Source organism: Acanthochromis polyacanthus, chromosome 18 (assembly GCF_021347895.1).
Source record: "Acanthochromis polyacanthus isolate Apoly-LR-REF ecotype Palm Island chromosome 18, KAUST_Apoly_ChrSc, whole genome shotgun sequence".
NCBI lineage: Eukaryota > Metazoa > Chordata > Actinopteri > Pomacentridae > Acanthochromis > Acanthochromis polyacanthus.
In genome coordinates, this window is record NC_067130.1 from 16,858,434 (window position 1) to 16,876,198 (window position 17,765).

General features: G+C 39.1%; 1 protein-coding gene across 2 annotated transcripts in view; it reads left to right on the top strand.

Moving 5' to 3' along the window:
- Window positions 1-17,765, top strand: part of LOC110949472 (netrin receptor UNC5D) — a 211,636-nt gene that overhangs the window by 160,777 nt on the left and 33,094 nt on the right. For both annotated transcript variants that reach the window (XM_022191566.2, XM_051938483.1), the window contains 6 exons: window positions 6,615-6,795; window positions 7,844-8,011; window positions 10,247-10,411; window positions 10,740-10,772; window positions 14,055-14,240; window positions 16,903-17,052. In XM_022191566.2, coding sequence (XP_022047258.2) covers window positions 6,615-6,795; window positions 7,844-8,011; window positions 10,247-10,411; window positions 10,740-10,772; window positions 14,055-14,240; window positions 16,903-17,052 — 883 coding nt within the window. The remainder of the gene's footprint in view (window positions 1-6,614; window positions 6,796-7,843; window positions 8,012-10,246; window positions 10,412-10,739; window positions 10,773-14,054; window positions 14,241-16,902; window positions 17,053-17,765) is intronic.

The following is a 17,765-nucleotide window of genomic DNA, read 5'->3' on the forward strand; positions in this document are numbered from 1 at the left end:
AAATCATACCATTGAATGTTCAATCACAAACGGAGCGGCTCCACAACACGTGCCAGCCCCTCTGAAGTCTGCTGACATAATATTGGGCAAGTGGCACATACTCTTTTGGCAAACAGTGAATTAGTATCAACAGTTTCAACATTACTAATCTTTGTCAGTCATGCAAGAGAGATACTTTGTGGAAGAGATCGGTACTAAATCAAACCCTATTTTGAGAGATACACAATAAATATAATTTCTTTATCAGTGTGATTCTGCTGCCATTGACATCCAATTTTAAATGGCACCCACTCAACTTTTGGTTCCACTACACTTTCTAACTTTACATGTACAAGGTAAGTATTCAAAGAGGACACAACTGCTTTCTGGAGGAAAAAGAGAGAAAAAAAACATTAAAAAAGGAATGATAGTTCCAGAAAAGTTGCAGTGAATTTTAAGTAGGACTGCAATGAGCAATTATTTTCGTTGGTGATGTATATTTCAGGGCTGCACACTGGGGTAGTGGTTAGCACTTTCGCCTTGCAGCAAGAAGATCCCGGTTCAAATCCCGGGGTGGGCCTGGGATCTTTCTGCATGGAGTTTGCATGTTCTTCCTGTGCATGCGTGGGTTTTCTCCGGGCACTCCGGCTTCCTCCCACAGTCCAAAAATATGCTGAGGTTAATTGATCACTCTAAATTGCCCGTACGTCTGAATGTGAGTGTGATTGTTTGTCTGCATATGTAGCCCTGCGACAGACTGGTGACCTGTCCAGGGTGTCCCCTGCCTTCGCCCGAGTCAGCTGAAATAGGCTCCAGCACCCCCTGCGACCCTAGTGAGGATAAAGCGGTGTATAGAGAATGGATGGATTTATATTTCACTTGGTGGTGCTCTGGTGGTTAGCACTTTTACTTTGCAGCTAGAAGATCCTCAGTTTGTGACTTGGCCCTCTCAGAATCTTTCTGCATGGAGTTTTCATGTTCTCCCTGTGCATGCATGAGTTTTCTCTGGGTACTTCCTCCCACAGTCCAAAAGCATGCTCAGATTAACTGGTGACTCTAAATTATTCGTAGACTGGTGACCTAAGTCAGTTGGAATAGACTTCGGCCCTTTGCGACCCGAATAAGGATAAAGCGGTGTATAAATAATGGTTGGGTGGATGGATGGTCTATCAATTGTCAGAAAATTGTGAAAATGTCACTGTGTTTTTCCAAAGCCCGAGATGACTTCCTTAAATCATTTATTTAAAAATCTGAAGATATTTTTGTTGTAGAGAAGAAATCAGAAAATGTTCAATCTTAGATGCGGGAATCAAAAAATATGTACTATTTTTTTAAATGACTCGAACATATTTATTGATTATTAAAATAATTTGTGATTAATTTAATAACTGAAACCCGATCGATTAATCATCTGCAACATAGACAGCTAAAATTATATATATGTGTGTATATATGTATCGTTCAAAAGTTTGGGGTCACCCAAGCAATTTCATGTTTTCCATGAAAACTCACACTTTTATTCATGTGCTAACATAACTGCACAAGGGTTTTCTACTCATCAATGAGCCATTCAACACCATTAGCTAACACAATGTAGCATTAGAACACAGGAGTGATGGCTGCTGGAAATGTTCCTCTGTACCCCTATGTAGATATTCCATTAAAAACCAGTCATTTCCCGCTCGAGTAGTCATTTACCACATTAACAATGACTAGACTGTAAAATCTGAGCAAAATATAACACAAATAGATCTTTAAAGTTTTAATTAACTGAGTTGCTGTCTAGTGGTTGGGGTGCATACCACATGGGCATAAATGATCTAAGTAGTAAATCTTTGTTAGATTCCTGGCCATTTGCTGATGATTCCTCTGTCTTTTCACATTTCTTTGTGTAGTCTTTCGTCATCTTTTTCTGCCGTTGCTGTCAAATAAAGGCATCTCTAAATACATATCTACCATCTATACTGTACCATGGAAGATGCTGCATCGTAAATCCCATAATGTCATTCTTTTAGATAATTCACTTTTTGTTATTTTTAGTGAATGCTGCTTTAGTGAGTGCTACTTTACTAGCAGGGCTCTAAACCCATCTGATCTGGACTCTGTTTTTAATAAATCTCCTCCAATTTCATCCTGACTTTTCCAGTGGTCTGTGTTAGAGTAATAGAAAGTTAAGAAAGTTTGATGGTTCACTCGCCTTGTTAAAAGAGAGTATCATTTTAATTACCATGATTTCAGACACTAAACTTGATGGCATTTCACAGATATCTTTTGCTTGATCTTTTCTTTACAGTAATGTATAATTTATTACCTGCAGATAGTGGACAGCTCTGCGCATACAGCAGAAAATATACCATTTTGAGTCTTTTTATGATCGGTTGCAGTTTTCCTTTGGACCTCATCAGATTACTGCTGGTTCAACTCAAGGGTAATACGCATTAATGTCTAGTAATATATTCCTGCTATTTTGTCCATGGCCTTTAGCTAGCACACATACACGTCCATTAGTAACACATTTAATGCATGGCAGTGGTTTTACGCTGCCTTTGTGCCCCAGAAGTGGTGTAAATGAGAAAAATGCTTATCTCCATTGGTTTAATAACGGATTAATGAAGCATTTCTGCAGAATAGACAGCAGTTGCACGGTTATTCACCTCATTATTTTTACTTGCCTGTGATAGAAATTAGATTTGTCATTGCGAAAAACATGTTTTATGTATTTCAGTGCAGCCCATCTATAAATTTTTGCTTTTGGCGCTGCATTTAGTTTTCCTCTGTGTTTCTTGAGGTGGCATATTATCCACTAAACGTTGAAATATATTTAATTTAAGCTACATAATGGTTAAATCTTGGTACCTGTCAAGTTTAATTTCAACACTTCTCTTTAAATTTGCATCCCATCTGAATATGAGGACAAAGGGTTGGAGGTTGAGTTTCAATTCAGTGAGTTCCTTGCATTATATAACTCCATCAGGACTATAATAATGTGGAGAAGTGCGGGAAATAGTTTTTAGTTTAGTTGTTTTCTAAAATAAGTGGAAGTGTGTTTCAAAGTAATTTAATAACTTTGCAGCATAAGTAGCAATTTTTATGATAATGAATATATAGTACGGTGTGTTTATAAAGTGATCTTCCTGCACTGAATTTGGAGGGTTATGCCTTTTACGTTCTTCTTATCCATTAGATGGTAACCAGTGGCTTCATCCCTATTCAATCACTGTGTCATTTTCTCACATCACATCAGCACAGGAAGATGAGCAAAAGTAGTACGCATTTTGTCAACCAGTAGAAGAATTTTTCGCTCACGCAACCCTCCATATCATGACGGCCAGATGGTCAAAAAGTCGCTGTTGGATAATTATCAGCACAGTTTTAAAGATAATTTCTTTTGGTGGCATCATAGATGTTTTCGAGATAGATTTTTTTTCCCCAAGCACTGCACACAATACACCAAACATTAAAACTACCTACCTAATATTGTGTACATCTCCTTCAAATTTTCAAGACAAATTTCACCCCTCAGGCCATGGACTGAAGTGTTTAGCACTGAGATGCTAGCTGGGATGTTTTAGGTCATGATTTATGACCTGAGATGAGGTTGTGTGGTTGGAGCTTGCAAGTGTTTGGTGAGTCTGACGAGTAGGGAGTTCTGGTCAATGCCTTGGGCTCGTTGTTGTTTTCCTCAAGCAGTTCTTTAGTAGTTTTTGCTATGTGGGAGGGCACACTGCCCTCCTTGGCATCGGACGTGCTGTTACCAGTGGAGTGTGTGCTTGGTCGATACACACGAATGCCAGGACCAGGAGTTTCCCAACAGAACTAAAGGTCAACTCATGGTTTTTCATGGGTCTGAGAGGATCTGTGACAACCCATCAACAGATGTCTCTGTGCGCTCCCAAATTTGTGACAGCACAGATTGTGCACAGTCCACACCGTATGACTGTGCATGTTGAGGGAAAACTCTGCAAGAAGATACTACATCATCCACACTTTTTTTAAATTCATCATTAATAGAGAGCTATAATTGAGTAGTTGCAGGTGCACTTCAAAGGCACTTTTATTTCTACATCTTGTGATATTCTGGTTTCTATATGAGGGGCAACGCGACATGTCTGTGGAGGAGATCAATGTGTACCTGATATAATATGAATAGACAGAACCGCTTTTGTGTCCACGGTCTGCTTTCAGAGTCAGCATCAGTTTGCATACATGAATGCAGAAAGTATGACTTAACCTTAATAAGATGATGAATGTCATTCAGTTCAGCTGTACGTGGTTTTAATGCTGTGGATTAGTGTATGTACAAAATGATCCTGGTTAAAAACAAAAGACCTCTTTCATCATTTTCTAGATGAGGCTGTTTCCTTTGTGTCAGTAAGTAAAGCGAAATTAAAGATGACAATGTGATGGCATCAATAAGCTTATGATATGAAATGTATAAAAGCAAAAAAGAGACTTGTATGAAGAAACCACAAGACAAGGGTAAATTCTGTAATTAAAATATAAATTTGCACTATTTTTTCACTGTACAAGGTTGAAACTGACTGCTTTCATAATTGGGTAGACTGGCCAGCCGTGGAGAGAACAGAGGCTGATTAGACACGGAAGGTGTGAAATGGTAAAAGGCAAAATTATGAAGAAAAAGAACTGATAGAGGGATCACTGCAGCCCACCAGTTTGGTTGCTTGGTATGTCTTGAAAGCTGTGGAACCAATTGATGAAAAAAGTTAAATTAAAGCCACATGATGAAAGACTTCTTGGGCCATCAAAAGGAGCAAAGAGCCCTTGTGACAACATGACTCCTGATTTATTGATTTCCCAGCTCAATTTTTCCATCCAGGGTGCTTCGACAGAGCAAAGCAATCTCTGAGTTTGTTGGCTGTTGTTACGTTCCCTTGGCAAATGGACACTCTCGAAAAACACACAGGCGCTCGCACACTAGGGTATGACCCAACGCACAAACACATGGAGCTCCCCGAGGGGCGGAGTTTTTAATCCTCAAATACACTGCCATAAATCAAACCCCTGTCCTCATGCCCCAGCTCGTCTCTCTCAATGAAAAGCTCAAGCTAGTGGCACATTAATGGCAATTTACAGGGCCAGTCATGCGGGGAGAGGAGCATCAACAGAGCGTCCTTTATTTTGTAATTCCTTATTACTTTCACTCACTACACGGCCACTGAATTGGCAGCGGTGGAGGATGTGACCTCCCTACGACATCTCTGCATCTGAGTGGTTGTCAGCCATGTTATACTTTTCCTGCAAACCCCTAATCTTGCAATCAGGATGTGTCTCTTTACATATCTTAATAAGTGTATTAATACTGACTATTGTTTCTATTTTTTTGTGAGTAAACACGCCTCAGAAACACTTTTATTTAAATTGTATAACCATCATAAATATAGGCTTTATTGCAAGACTGTCATACTATACTGCATTAGATTTAGCCAGGTGTGCCTAATAAACTGGCAAGTGAGTGTATTATCCCATATATTTACACTTAATCAGATAAAGCATTAAAATAGTTGGTTAGTAAAGATACACACTATCGCATTATCATTCCATAAGAGGGGAAAACATTTTGGCTTGTTTGTATTTCTTTAAATGCATTCATAGTCAGACTGTCTTTATGGTAAAGTAAAAGTAATTAAAAAGCAGTGGAAGGAAGTAATTTGAAGGTTCTGTTCGCAACTTTTCAGAAACACTGGATGTCTCTAATGCATGTCATCTCAGCAATCAGTTATATCCCCTAACCTTCAGTTTAATTTACAGTTAGAGCATCTGTGTCCACAAGAGCCAATGAAAAATTTCCATCCACAACAATTAACTTACGCTGGCATTGTAAAATGCGCTAAAAGACTGTAGCAAGGTTTTTTTGCAATCGTGATAGTAACATTATTCACTTCACCCGACTCTCCTTTTCTGCTTGTCTGTTCCGCTCTATATGCGTCTCTTTCTACTGTCCGCCAGATTGAGTGCTCATAAGTTAAGTAAATCCTATGAGCAAAATATTTGTAAATTATTTGGGATTTTAGGGAACCAGCACAATGTTGGAATGCGCTTTTTTCTCTAAAAATCCATAACCATAGAAGTAATTGATCATAAATTGATGATTAACAATAAATAAATGGTAGCATAAAAACTTACCATTAAGTTTGAGGTCATTCTTGAGCTCCATTTGTTTACAAGCACATGGAGGGACGTCAGTTTCAAAGGGAGGGAGTCGCATGCCAAATGTGCCGACCACCTGACAGAAGAGGGGAAAAAAAACAGAACAGAGAAGTTCAGATTCCATTACATACAGAGGGGTTTGATACCATTCTCTGCTGAAGACTCCATCACTGCACGATACCTTTACACTGAAGATATTTATTTCCTACTATACTAATGCTATATTAATATTCAAAATGTTGCAATAAATCATTTTAACCATAAACTGTACAATAACTAAATGTATTTTCATTGTTTTATATTAGGATGTCAGTGGGTCTCATTATTGAAGTGTTGAATCTAACCATATAAAAATTAATAATACTGTTGGTGGAATATTTCAACATCAATCATATCTTGTGCGACATCTGTCACCTTTTAAACACGTTTGTCTTTCTGAAGAATTTTACATACTCTGTTGTTTTCAGGTGGAATGGCTGAAAAACGAGGAGCCTCTAAGCTTTGATGACGACGGCATCAGTGATTCAAGAGGTGACCATAACCTCATCATCTCAGAAGCCCGCCTCTCCGACTCTGGCAACTATACATGTGTTGCCAGCAACATCGTGGCCAAGAGGCGGAGTGCCACAGCGACTGTTGTAGTCTACGGTAAGACGTCAAAGTCGAGATTTTTCTCAGTTTTCAAAAGAAGATGTATTTATGCTTAGATTCTGTGTCTGCCAAAGAGTCATGACGACAGGTCTGCAGTACAGATGATCAAAGCGGTGCCAAACAGCTTTCGTGTCTGCGTCAAAATATCCGTGTTCACTCCAGAAGTATGGTGTCAAATTGGCACCTCAAGCAAATTCCCCAAAATCATTAATATAAAAAAGCACAGCTCAGACACAGTGTGTGGCCTTTTTTCACGCTAGAGTCTAATGAGCAGGTAATGGACAAATGATCCCTGGTGTTGAAACAAGGAGACACAGGCACAATATTTACAAGAACTCAATTATTAATGATGGAAAGGCTGTGACGCGGGCTGTCACTGCTCCCCAGCTTTTATCTGCCACCACTAAACACCTTGTGTAAAACACTGTGTATAGCTGCAGGCCAGCAGACAGTGTTTCCAGCAGTTTTATTGCCTTGTAGAAAGTGAAATTATTATGTCATACTAGCACCACCTCCTCTCACACTGAAGGATAACCTTAATTGGAGTGTTTCAGTGCTCGTTTCACTGATCTCTGAGCCTGTTATTTTATTTTTTCAGAGAGAGAATTTAGCTGCTGTAAGAATACATCTGATTCTTTCTGACAACCCATTGCTGAGGTCCATCAATCATGACTTTCCATACTGCTAATGAAGTCCCTGACAGGCTTACTATTCCCGATAGCCTCCAACAGATGTACAATAATGGAATAATCGTGTTTCTTCTTCCCTATGACAGAAAATGAGCTGATTAGTCGATCATCCTGTATTATTTTAGGTAACAAATCAGCAGAGCAGGCAGGAGTAGACAGAAGGAAAGACACTGTTGATCATTTTTGTAGGGGGTTTGTTTTGGATGTTCATTGTCACCTCTGAGTGAACCCTATGATGCAGTCACTCTGGTGCTGTTTTACATCACTACAAATACAACGGTAGCTACACAAAGTAGGCCACTTGCATTCTTGTAGGACCTGTTCATACAATTTTCCTCACCTTTTGGCACATACAGTGAATGGAGGTTGGTCATCATGGACAGACTGGTCTCCCTGTAATGTGCGCTGTGGTCGGGGTGTGCAGAAACGTTCCAGAACGTGCACAAATCCAGCTCCTCTCAATGGAGGAGCCTTCTGTGAGGGCATGTCAGTGCAGAAGAGCACCTGCAACACAGTGTGTCCAGGTAAGACCCGTGGCTTGTATTCCTCATGTTTTTTATGTTTGTGCTTCTTAGCATGCTGTACCAGTGTGTAGTTGTTGAAGCTGTCTCTGTTCTCACAGGTCCCAGTTCTGTTAATTTCGTGAAAATCAGCTAACAGTTGAAAGCTTTCCAGCTAATGTTTAGGTTCTTCAGTGAGGCCTTTGTTTCTTGTGATTCAGTTGCTGAAAACTCTCACTGTGAAACTGATTGACTGAATTGTTTGGCATTTGGGAATAATACACTTATTTTGCTTTTCTGCTGGGTCCTATAAGGAGATCAATGCAATAAAAATATATCAGTTAAATTCTATCCAGCTATCAGTTGAATAGCTTAGCTTTGCACTGCGGATGGCCCAACCCAAAAGTAGCAGAAGTCCTCTACCAAACCTCTAAGCCGTATTTTTGTTCTTTTTTTTGCACACAATTCCACTGTTGTTGCTCACAATTTGTTCAGACTACCCAATGAGCATGTTTTTGTTAAGAGCACGTTGAACATTCTGAACTCCAAGCAGTTTCTGGGTGCTTCCTGTCACATTTTTCTCACTGTGGGTTCATTTTTCACTGCAATATGATGTCCTACACCTCAAACTGCTGTTTGGCAGCAGACTCCAGGAGTTTTGAATGTCAGCATGTCCTTCAGTTGCATCAACATTGAGCAATGTCTCTCTGCTCAGAAATGTCTCACCACGCAATAACAGTGCGACGAAAAATAAAGCCAAGGAAATTGTCCCTGTGACTTATGGCTCATATGAGTTTCTAGTATCTGTAAGTTGGTTTTATTACCTGAAATTGTAGCATTTGTAGACAGCAGTATATTCCTTTGAACCGACCACATTTCACCATGAATGCATCTCATGGCTGCGCTGCACTTGTGACAGCAGGTTGTATCTGAAATCTAATGGAATGCACCTTATAAAACAACAAGTGAAGAGAATATGTCTGGGAAACAGACAGATGGGCAAAACAGAAAGGGATAAAGAGAACCTAAGAGAGAAAAAACAAACAGTAGGAGCTGAGGTTGAGAGAGGAAGAGCAGAGCAGCAGTTCTACTTATCAAAATGGCTGTGTAATCTGTTCTGCCCAGTGTTTTTGTGGGGGGTTTTGCTTAAATATATTATTTCAGCCACTACACACTATAAAGGAATATGCTCATCAGGTTTAAGAAAAAAGTTATCAGGGGAATACAGTGCACTCCTCCACACATTATCTCCTCTTTGCCAACTGTCTGCTATTGAAGGATTCTTTCTCCCGCATCTGAGCTTGAGCATAAACAGGGTGAATTTGCGTTTAGATTAGCAGCAAAAAGGGGACTTTCAGAGCATTTGGAGGTGGAAAGGAGACTTGATGGAGTATGGCATTTGCGCTTCAAGTCGGAAAGGCTACACAGCATTTTGGCACTCTGAGGAAGAAAATGTTTTTAGTCGTTCAGCTGTTACTTTGAAGGTGTTTTCTCATAAACCTCCAGAGAACTAATAACCCTTTGAACCTCAAAAGCCACAGGGCAGTATATAAGGCATGTTGTCTTCACAAAACCGACAAAACTGCGCCATTGATCAGAGTCAGAAATTATGCAAAGAGAAAGAATCTTCATAGTTTGAACGATTTGACATTCCTTGAATCAGTCATCTGTGGGATGCCATTAATTTGGGAAATTATTATTAAACTAAGCTCAAAAATTGTGACATTTCATCATGTCTTATTTAATGATTTGCCAAAAGTAACAATAAAAATTTAAACTAGACAAAATTCATCAGCTAATCTGGTGGCTGAGTTTACACCGGATAGGAAACAAGTATGGAAACAAATGAAAAATCTATGTAGTAAAGTATGAACAGTATGTAGAGGCAACTTTTTCAGTACTGATAACACCTGTAGGCTCTTGAAAATAAATGGTGTACATGCTGCTCGTTTTTCAATTTTCTAGAATAAGCAATCGAAGAAATACAACATCTGTTCTTCTTTTTAATTTGTGTCATACTGCACAAAAGACATTTTTGAGTTCTCTTTCCTTCTCGTCATGGCTGTGCTGTTTCCATAGAGGTGCAGGACTTCATGTTGCAGTAATAAATGAGCCCACAGTCACCAGAGAAAAGCGCATCCTCTTTATTCTTTCACTTGTATGAGTTTATATATTCGCACATGTGCTTGCATTCACAGTGGATGACACTGTGCTCCAGCCATGCAAATCAAGCATTTGTGTTTGTATCCGATCCTTTAGTCGATGGCAGCTGGGGAGAATGGAGCGAGTGGTCATTGTGTAGTTCCGAGTGCGAGCGGCAGCGCAGCAGAGAGTGTACAGCTCCGGAGCCCAAACATGGAGGACGACTGTGTGACGGCGTGGCGCTGGCGACTGACAACTGCACGGGCGGCCTCTGCACACAAAGTGGGTAACATCACATCCCCTCTTCACTGCGTAGCAACGAGAGAAAGACAGTTTAGCCTCATTACTGTCAGTCCCATTGTGTTCAGGGACTGTGTCATTACAGATTTACTGTGCGTGATTTTTGGCGGTGTGGACTAGATCATGATCATCATTATAATCATGCTCATTAACAACACCCTCATCAATCCTTGTTATTCATCCACCCCACTCCACGCACATCACACACAGTGTGCGTAGGCATGGATGCATACACAAGTAGTAAATTAATCAAATAACACTTATATCACTCAAAAACATCTCAAATTGTGATGTGTGTCTCTGTCTGCAGATCGAAAGTTGCTCCATGACGCCAAGCCACAGGGTGAGTTTCTCCTCGGCTTTGTTCTAAGTAACACTGCCACTGCAACCTAAAAAGAATACCTAATTCTGATCAGAGGAAGGGGTATTTTGATTAAGTTAATATAATGATGAAGAACAATTGTAATTAGAGAGAGGGGGATCTTCATATTCACATAGTACGTATTTTGCAAAATAGGCTTCGGCTACTTGTTTTAATTGTTGCAAGGCTCCACGGGAACATACATTCAGAAACATTTGGACAGTGACACAGTTTTTGTAATTGGGCTTATGTCAAGATAGGCTTAAAGAGCAGACTTCCAGCTTGAATGTATACAGTTTAACAAATACATTGCATTAGTCCCTCTATTTTCACTGGTTCAAAAGTAATCAAACAAGCTAAAGGTTGTGTATATTTCTTTAAAATAAATCCTTTTCAGCCGGTCATTTAGCAACCTGAACCTATGGACCATCACCAAATGCAGATTTTCCTCCCTTGAGATGCCTTTCCAGCTTTTTACTTCACCTGCTTTCAGTTACTGCTTGTTTGTGGATCTTTCTACCTTCACTAAGTGTGAATACTTGGGTTTAGGTGAGGGGACTGACCCTGTCATTTAAAAATATTCCGATTCCTTTGCCATAAGAAGCTCTTGGGTTGCTTTTGTTGTATGTTTTGGGTCATCATCCATCTGTACTGTAAAGCACCTTGCAGTTAGTTTTGTAGCATTTGACTGAATCTGAGCAGAAAGTATGGATTTTTACACTTTGGGATTCACCTTGCTGCTTCTATCAGCTGTCACATCAGCAATAAACACCAGTAACTCAGTTCGATTGGCAGCCATATATGTCCATGTCATAACACTGCCTCCACAATGGTGCAGTTTACTTTGGATGGTGCGCCCTTCCCTTCGCTCTCCATACTCTTCCCTTCCTGTCATTCTGCTAAAAGTTCAGCTAAGTTTCACCTGTCCAAAAATGTTTTGATCCAAACCCAGGGAGGGTTATTTAGATGTTTCTAGCAAAGTCAAAACTCACCTTCTTGTTCTCGAGTGTTACCAGTGGTTTGCATCTTGAAGTAAAACCTCTGCATTTACATTCATGAAGTGGTCTCTTGATTGTAGACTGACAATGACACACCTACCTCCTCCAGAGTGCTCTACTTGTTGTGAAGGGGTTTTTCTTCACTCCTGGCAGAAAGAATTCTGCCATCATCCACTTTAGTTGTCTTTTTGGTGTGACTAAGTTCGACAGTGCATTTCTTCCTCCTAAAATTGTACTAAATTTCTCTCTCTAAAGTCTCTCTTGTACATCTGTTTGGGGTTTTCAAACTAATGACCTCCTTCACTCTTTGGAACTCCTATTTAGAGTTCAAATGAACAACTACCAAATACAAATTCAGCTTTTTAAGACCTCGAGATGTTTCATCTCTTTAATTTGTTAGAAAATAACCAGTAATCAGGCCAAACCTGGCTTTAAAATTGCCCCTCTATTAACTTTTTCTGTTACTTTTGAGCCAGTTAAAATGGATGGAGAATGCACAAAAAATATGTAAAATGAGTGCAATATTTCTGTTAAACCACTTGAGTTGCAACCTAAAGTCTGTCACATCATGACTGCTTCATTGCATATCTATTGTGGTGGTGTACAGAGGCAAAATTATGGAAACTGTGTCACCGTCCAACCAGCAAATCCTTGATTGACGAGGATAATAACAACATGACCACACCCTTATCAGCACTCTTATTCAATTCTGGTAGAGGTTCTGCTTAACAAATGAGGGATTTTATCACAAACTGCACTGAAATGGAAATAAACTGTTGGCAGGAGGTAAATCACTCTGACAGTGTGGTTTAGAAAAATGGCCGTCTGCATCGCTCAATGTGAGCTGTCCCTTCCTTAAAATAGAGGTGAGTTATTTCAGATACAGATGTTCTGACAGACAGGCGGCAAATGGCATGTATGAAGAATAATAATAATCGTTGTTATTATTGATAATATTACAAGGAATTTTTTAGTTCATTGTTCATTCCTAGAATTAATTTAGGCATATAAGAAGTGTGATTAATTTTTGTTGAAAGCATTCAATCTCCAGGTTATTTGTCTGCATCACTGAGTGGATATTTCTCACTCATGGCTCCCAGTAAAACATTCAGGCTGAATATTGTGGTGTTTCCTCTGCCTATTGTTTCCATTTCTTCCCTTGTACACTACTATACTGTATGCTTTTGTCCTTGCAGTGCTGCTAAGTGACTGTAAAAACAAAACACGACATGAGATAAAACAGTGTTAATTGGAGGTGTGGATGATAATCATTTGTATCAAATGTTCCTTACTTTTATTACCGTTATTACCTCAGGTTTCCTTGCATTAATACCAGTATATGTGAATGCAGCAGGTATAGTGTTTCAAGTCAAGCTGCCTGTGGTTAACCACTGTGCATCCACTGCTTTATGCATTATTGCTGTGTAGGGAAATGAGTCATTTTAAACTGCACAGTTTGCACAGAGAAAAATCAATTTGGTACCTACCAAGCCACAAGCACATGTTCTCCTTACTTGTCCTTTAACACAGTTATGTATTTTTGTTTGTCAGAAATGGGGAAAAAGAATGCGGACAGGCTGCCAAAAACTTCCCAAGCCCCCAATTAACCTGCTACTGTAGCTGTTAATACCGCTTTGCATATTTCGTCAATTTCTCCTCATTTGAGCTTCAGGCTACTTAGAGGATTTCTCAGCATGTCCTGTTTCAGCGAAGATCTCATTATCTTTCAAGAACAAGCTAGCAGCTCCTTTATTTCCCACTCATTCTTTCTCTTTGTGGACTTGGACGCTGCAATACTGGTGGGACCAGATAGAGCATAATCGTCGCCGATGAGCTAATTTAATGAATTGGTTTTGTCACATTATCCCAGTGGAACGCAGAGCGCCTCCAACACCAGAGCCAAGCAGTGTTTGAAATGACAGTCAGGTGCTGGGTTGATTATAATCGCGTTCCTTCCGAGGTTCCTCATTAGTAGCTTTAACACTGCAGAAATGGAACAATGAATCCGTGCATCAGGAGGCAGGGCAGAAGAAGAAGAGAAAACAAAAAAGGCACTAAAGTAGCTTGTAACCAAGGTAGACTTGCTTGTTATAAAAGACTTTCACAACTTTATCGCAGCTGATATTCCTCAGCAACACAGATTTTCAGTTTATTTTGGGAGGAAATGTCTGCTTACGTGCTAATTAAACGCAGTAGGCTTGGAAAGCAAAAGCAAGAAGTCGTTCAGTAACACGTTTCCCTTTTTCACTTCTTCAAACTTTCCAAGGTGTGGAGACCAGCAGTGATGTGGCCTTGTATTCAGGCCTGGCTGCAGGCGTGGTGACGGTGGTGCTGCTGATCGTCGCCGTCACTCTTTACCGGAGGAGCCAGAGTGAGTACGGTGTCGATGTCATCGACTCCTCGGCCCTCACTGGGGGCTTCCAGTCCTTCAGCTTCAAGACCTCTCGTCAAGGTGAGCCAGTGACTCCCACAAATCAGTGACAAACCGGTTTCACTCAGAATTGTGCCACAAACAACTAAATCAAACTCTGAATGAACTTTTTACAACTTATTGAACTCGTACTGAGAAATGGCAAACGAAATATTTGTTCTTGCGGTTGATATAAAAGTAAGATGTGTGTTTTTCTTAAGGAATTTAAAGCTTTTGTTTGATAGCAACATGAAAATTTATAAAAACAAAGCCTCAAAATACCCATAATTTATAGTGCTTCCTCAGAAAGTTTAAAGAGGACACCTTTGATATTTTTCTCTATACATACACAATATGCAAAATAGCTAATCAGCTTACACAGAAGTACTGTAAATTATGTGGTTAATTTGCTTGAATCTTGCAGTATTTAATGAATTGTTTGAGATATGCACGCTGTTTGATTTGTCATTCAGAAAGATTCATTCCTGCTGCTTTATAATAACTACAGTTTTAAATTATAAGCTACTGGGAGAAAATCCCATGTTATTCCAAACAGTATAGACTTCATCCCTTTTAAATTAGTGTTTGGATGTGCATTTAAATCTGTAGCAGATAAAAAAAAACCAAATCCATATTAGAAATGTAAGAGAAATTCAGAGGGTCTTTTGAAGAGGCTCTACGCCATGTACAGACACTAAAAAGGCTCTTTGCACTTGACTTTGCAGTAAGAGGTTGTTAAAGAGCACTTTAAAACAAACGTGCCAAAATTGCACAGTGCTGTCTAATTTTTTTCATATATACGACCGCGGAGGCACCACTACGCCCACCACAAGCACAGCCGCCAAGCGAAAACGGCAGTTGCAATGAATGTACCATGAAAATGCAGCTTTTAATTGCCTGTGCTGTAATTCATTTATTCATTGTGCATTTTGTTTATGTTACTTTGTGGCTGGCCAGTGTAGTCACACTAAAGTATAGCGTTGAATGAAGGCTGCAGTGTGCCTGGTAATACAGAGAGACTAAATTAAATGTTCACTTTCAAACATATGGAGAACAGAAATGAATAAGGGAAGCTATGTATAGAAAATAACAAGCTACCCCATATATATACACATATATAAGTACACTCTGATACAATATTAATGTAATTGTATGCATTCAATATCGTTTTGTATTTATGTATCTTGTAAATTATGCACACATTTTCATTGTATTATGGTATAACTACATCAATTATTCAACTGCTTCAGGAGCCACAATGACAGTATTTAATTTTTCAGTTTGTTTACTTGAGCCTTCCAGAGATCTTTGCTGTCTGTGCAAATGTCCAATAACATGCAGTGTAATCTATAAAGCATGTAATGCATTTGTTGCTTTATTGCAAGCATCAGTGTGCCCAAAGCAATAAACGTTCACTGAAAACTTATGTTAACAAGCACACTGTGTGCTGTAGACATACGTGTTATTTCACTCTTATGTATTATTACTTAGGCTTTCTTTCTGGGACCATAAATACAGCACAATGTTAAACAACAGGTATCTCATTTGGGTAATGTGTCAGTTTTTCTGTATTATCTTACACACAATAAAGCTCAAATTAAATATTCATGATTCCAAAATTAAAAATGTAATTTATTAGTGTTTTCATTTTTTCTCGCTGAGCCCCGAATGCAGCATTTTTGGTCCCGTGTCGCTAAACACAGAAAAATAAGAGCGCAGGAGCGTGTTGTGTTTTGCCCCACAGATTGAGGCATATTTTTACAAGGCTGGCATTATGGGTCGCTGCAGCAGCAGCCCTCAGCAGGGCATAATAAAGTTCATTTTGATAACACAGCAGGAGCCAGGGAAAGCTTTAATCTTGGTCCCTGTTCTCTGCATTAGAGGGGCTAAAACAGCCAAACCCCCATAAAATCTGACATGTCCTCCCCACCTTCCATGTTGCACCCTGCTATATGTGGCCACAGTAGTAGAACAGTAATCAACTTATTTCTTTTTGCACTCACGTTCTCCATCACCAGTCACCCTAACAAACAGCTCACCAAATTCCTGCCAAAAATAAATTGGCAATTTGCATCTTTTTTTTATCTCATTAAGAGAAACCACGCTGTGTACCTAACCGTGTCTTCAGTTGTCATTTTATGGTTACTGAAGCAGCCTTCAGTGAGTCATTGACAAATAAATACCACCTTAGAGTAACCAGATTAATAGATGATCATATCTATTTCTGTATCTTTTCTGTGTTTCTCGATTTTGATCTCAACTTTTGATTCCAGTACAACAGATGTACAAATGGCTACAAAATATGTCTGAGTCAGTAGCTTAGATTTGTTAAAACTCATCAATAAACTGTTATACTTCAATTGGAATATGGAAAATGTCACTTACATTCACCAATATTTTGCATCTTCTATCAAATCTGTCAGATTTAATCATAATTACCACATCCTCCATTGTTCAGTGTTTGTCACTTTAAACTAAGAAAATGATAGATAAGGTGTGTGTTATTCTTATTTCTGTGCTGAAGGTATTTCAGCAATAATCAAAAATGAATAAAACCAAATTGTTTTGAGATACCCTTAAGGGATTTTAAAGCCGGTGTCGATGGCATTCCAGTTGAAAGTGTCACTCTGTAGGCAAGTAATTGTTACTTAATGATGTCTAAGTGTTGACAGTAATTTGCTTTTCCTTTTTGTGTGTTTTCCAGCGAACCCCCTGCTCATTAATTCATCCATGCAACCTGATCTGACAGTGTCACGTACCTACACCAGCCCCATGTGTTTTCAGGACTCCATTGACAAGGAGCTAATGGCTGAGCGCTCACTCCTTGACCCGCTGCCTGATCTTAAGGTCAAAGGTGAGAAAACAGAACTGTCAAGAAAGCTCATTTCTGTGGTGTGTTGCACAGCTGTGTGGCTGCAGTCAAAACGATCCATCTTGCTTTGAATCTGTTTTTCTCCAAAGACAGTCTCTGAGAAGTCTTTCATACAAAGAAGAAATAATTTCGGAAAGCATCTTAAATTACCCATTTGCCAATCCGTGTCGTCTTTTGTCAGCCTTTTATTCTGATTCCGAGTTGCACTTCAAAATCAATGTGTTTTTTTTTTAAATAATTGGTCAGAAGTGTACAATCGTTTGAAAATGGAATAGTAGAATTATATTGTATCGGTCTTACAAATCCCTTTTTTATTGTGTTTTTTTTTTCAGTCATATTTTTCTCACTGTGGTCTTCTTTTTCACTGGAATATAAAATTCTGCGTCTCTATGGAAACAGCATAATCATAGCAGAAAGCAGGACAGCTCCACATGTCTTTTGTGTGGCATGACACAGTAATGTTTCTATATATCATAAAAAAAGAAATAACAAATGTTGAGTTTCTTGTATTATTATTTAACTAATTAATATTTTTTGAACTGGTATCACTATGTACAACGAGTGTCCACAGGTGTTACCAGTACGGAAAAAATAGTGCCTCTACATACTATAGATATTTACCTATTTAAATATTTATCTTGTTTCTTTACATGGCTCGTATGTACAGCCTGCAGTTTAGCCCAGGTCAGCTAAAA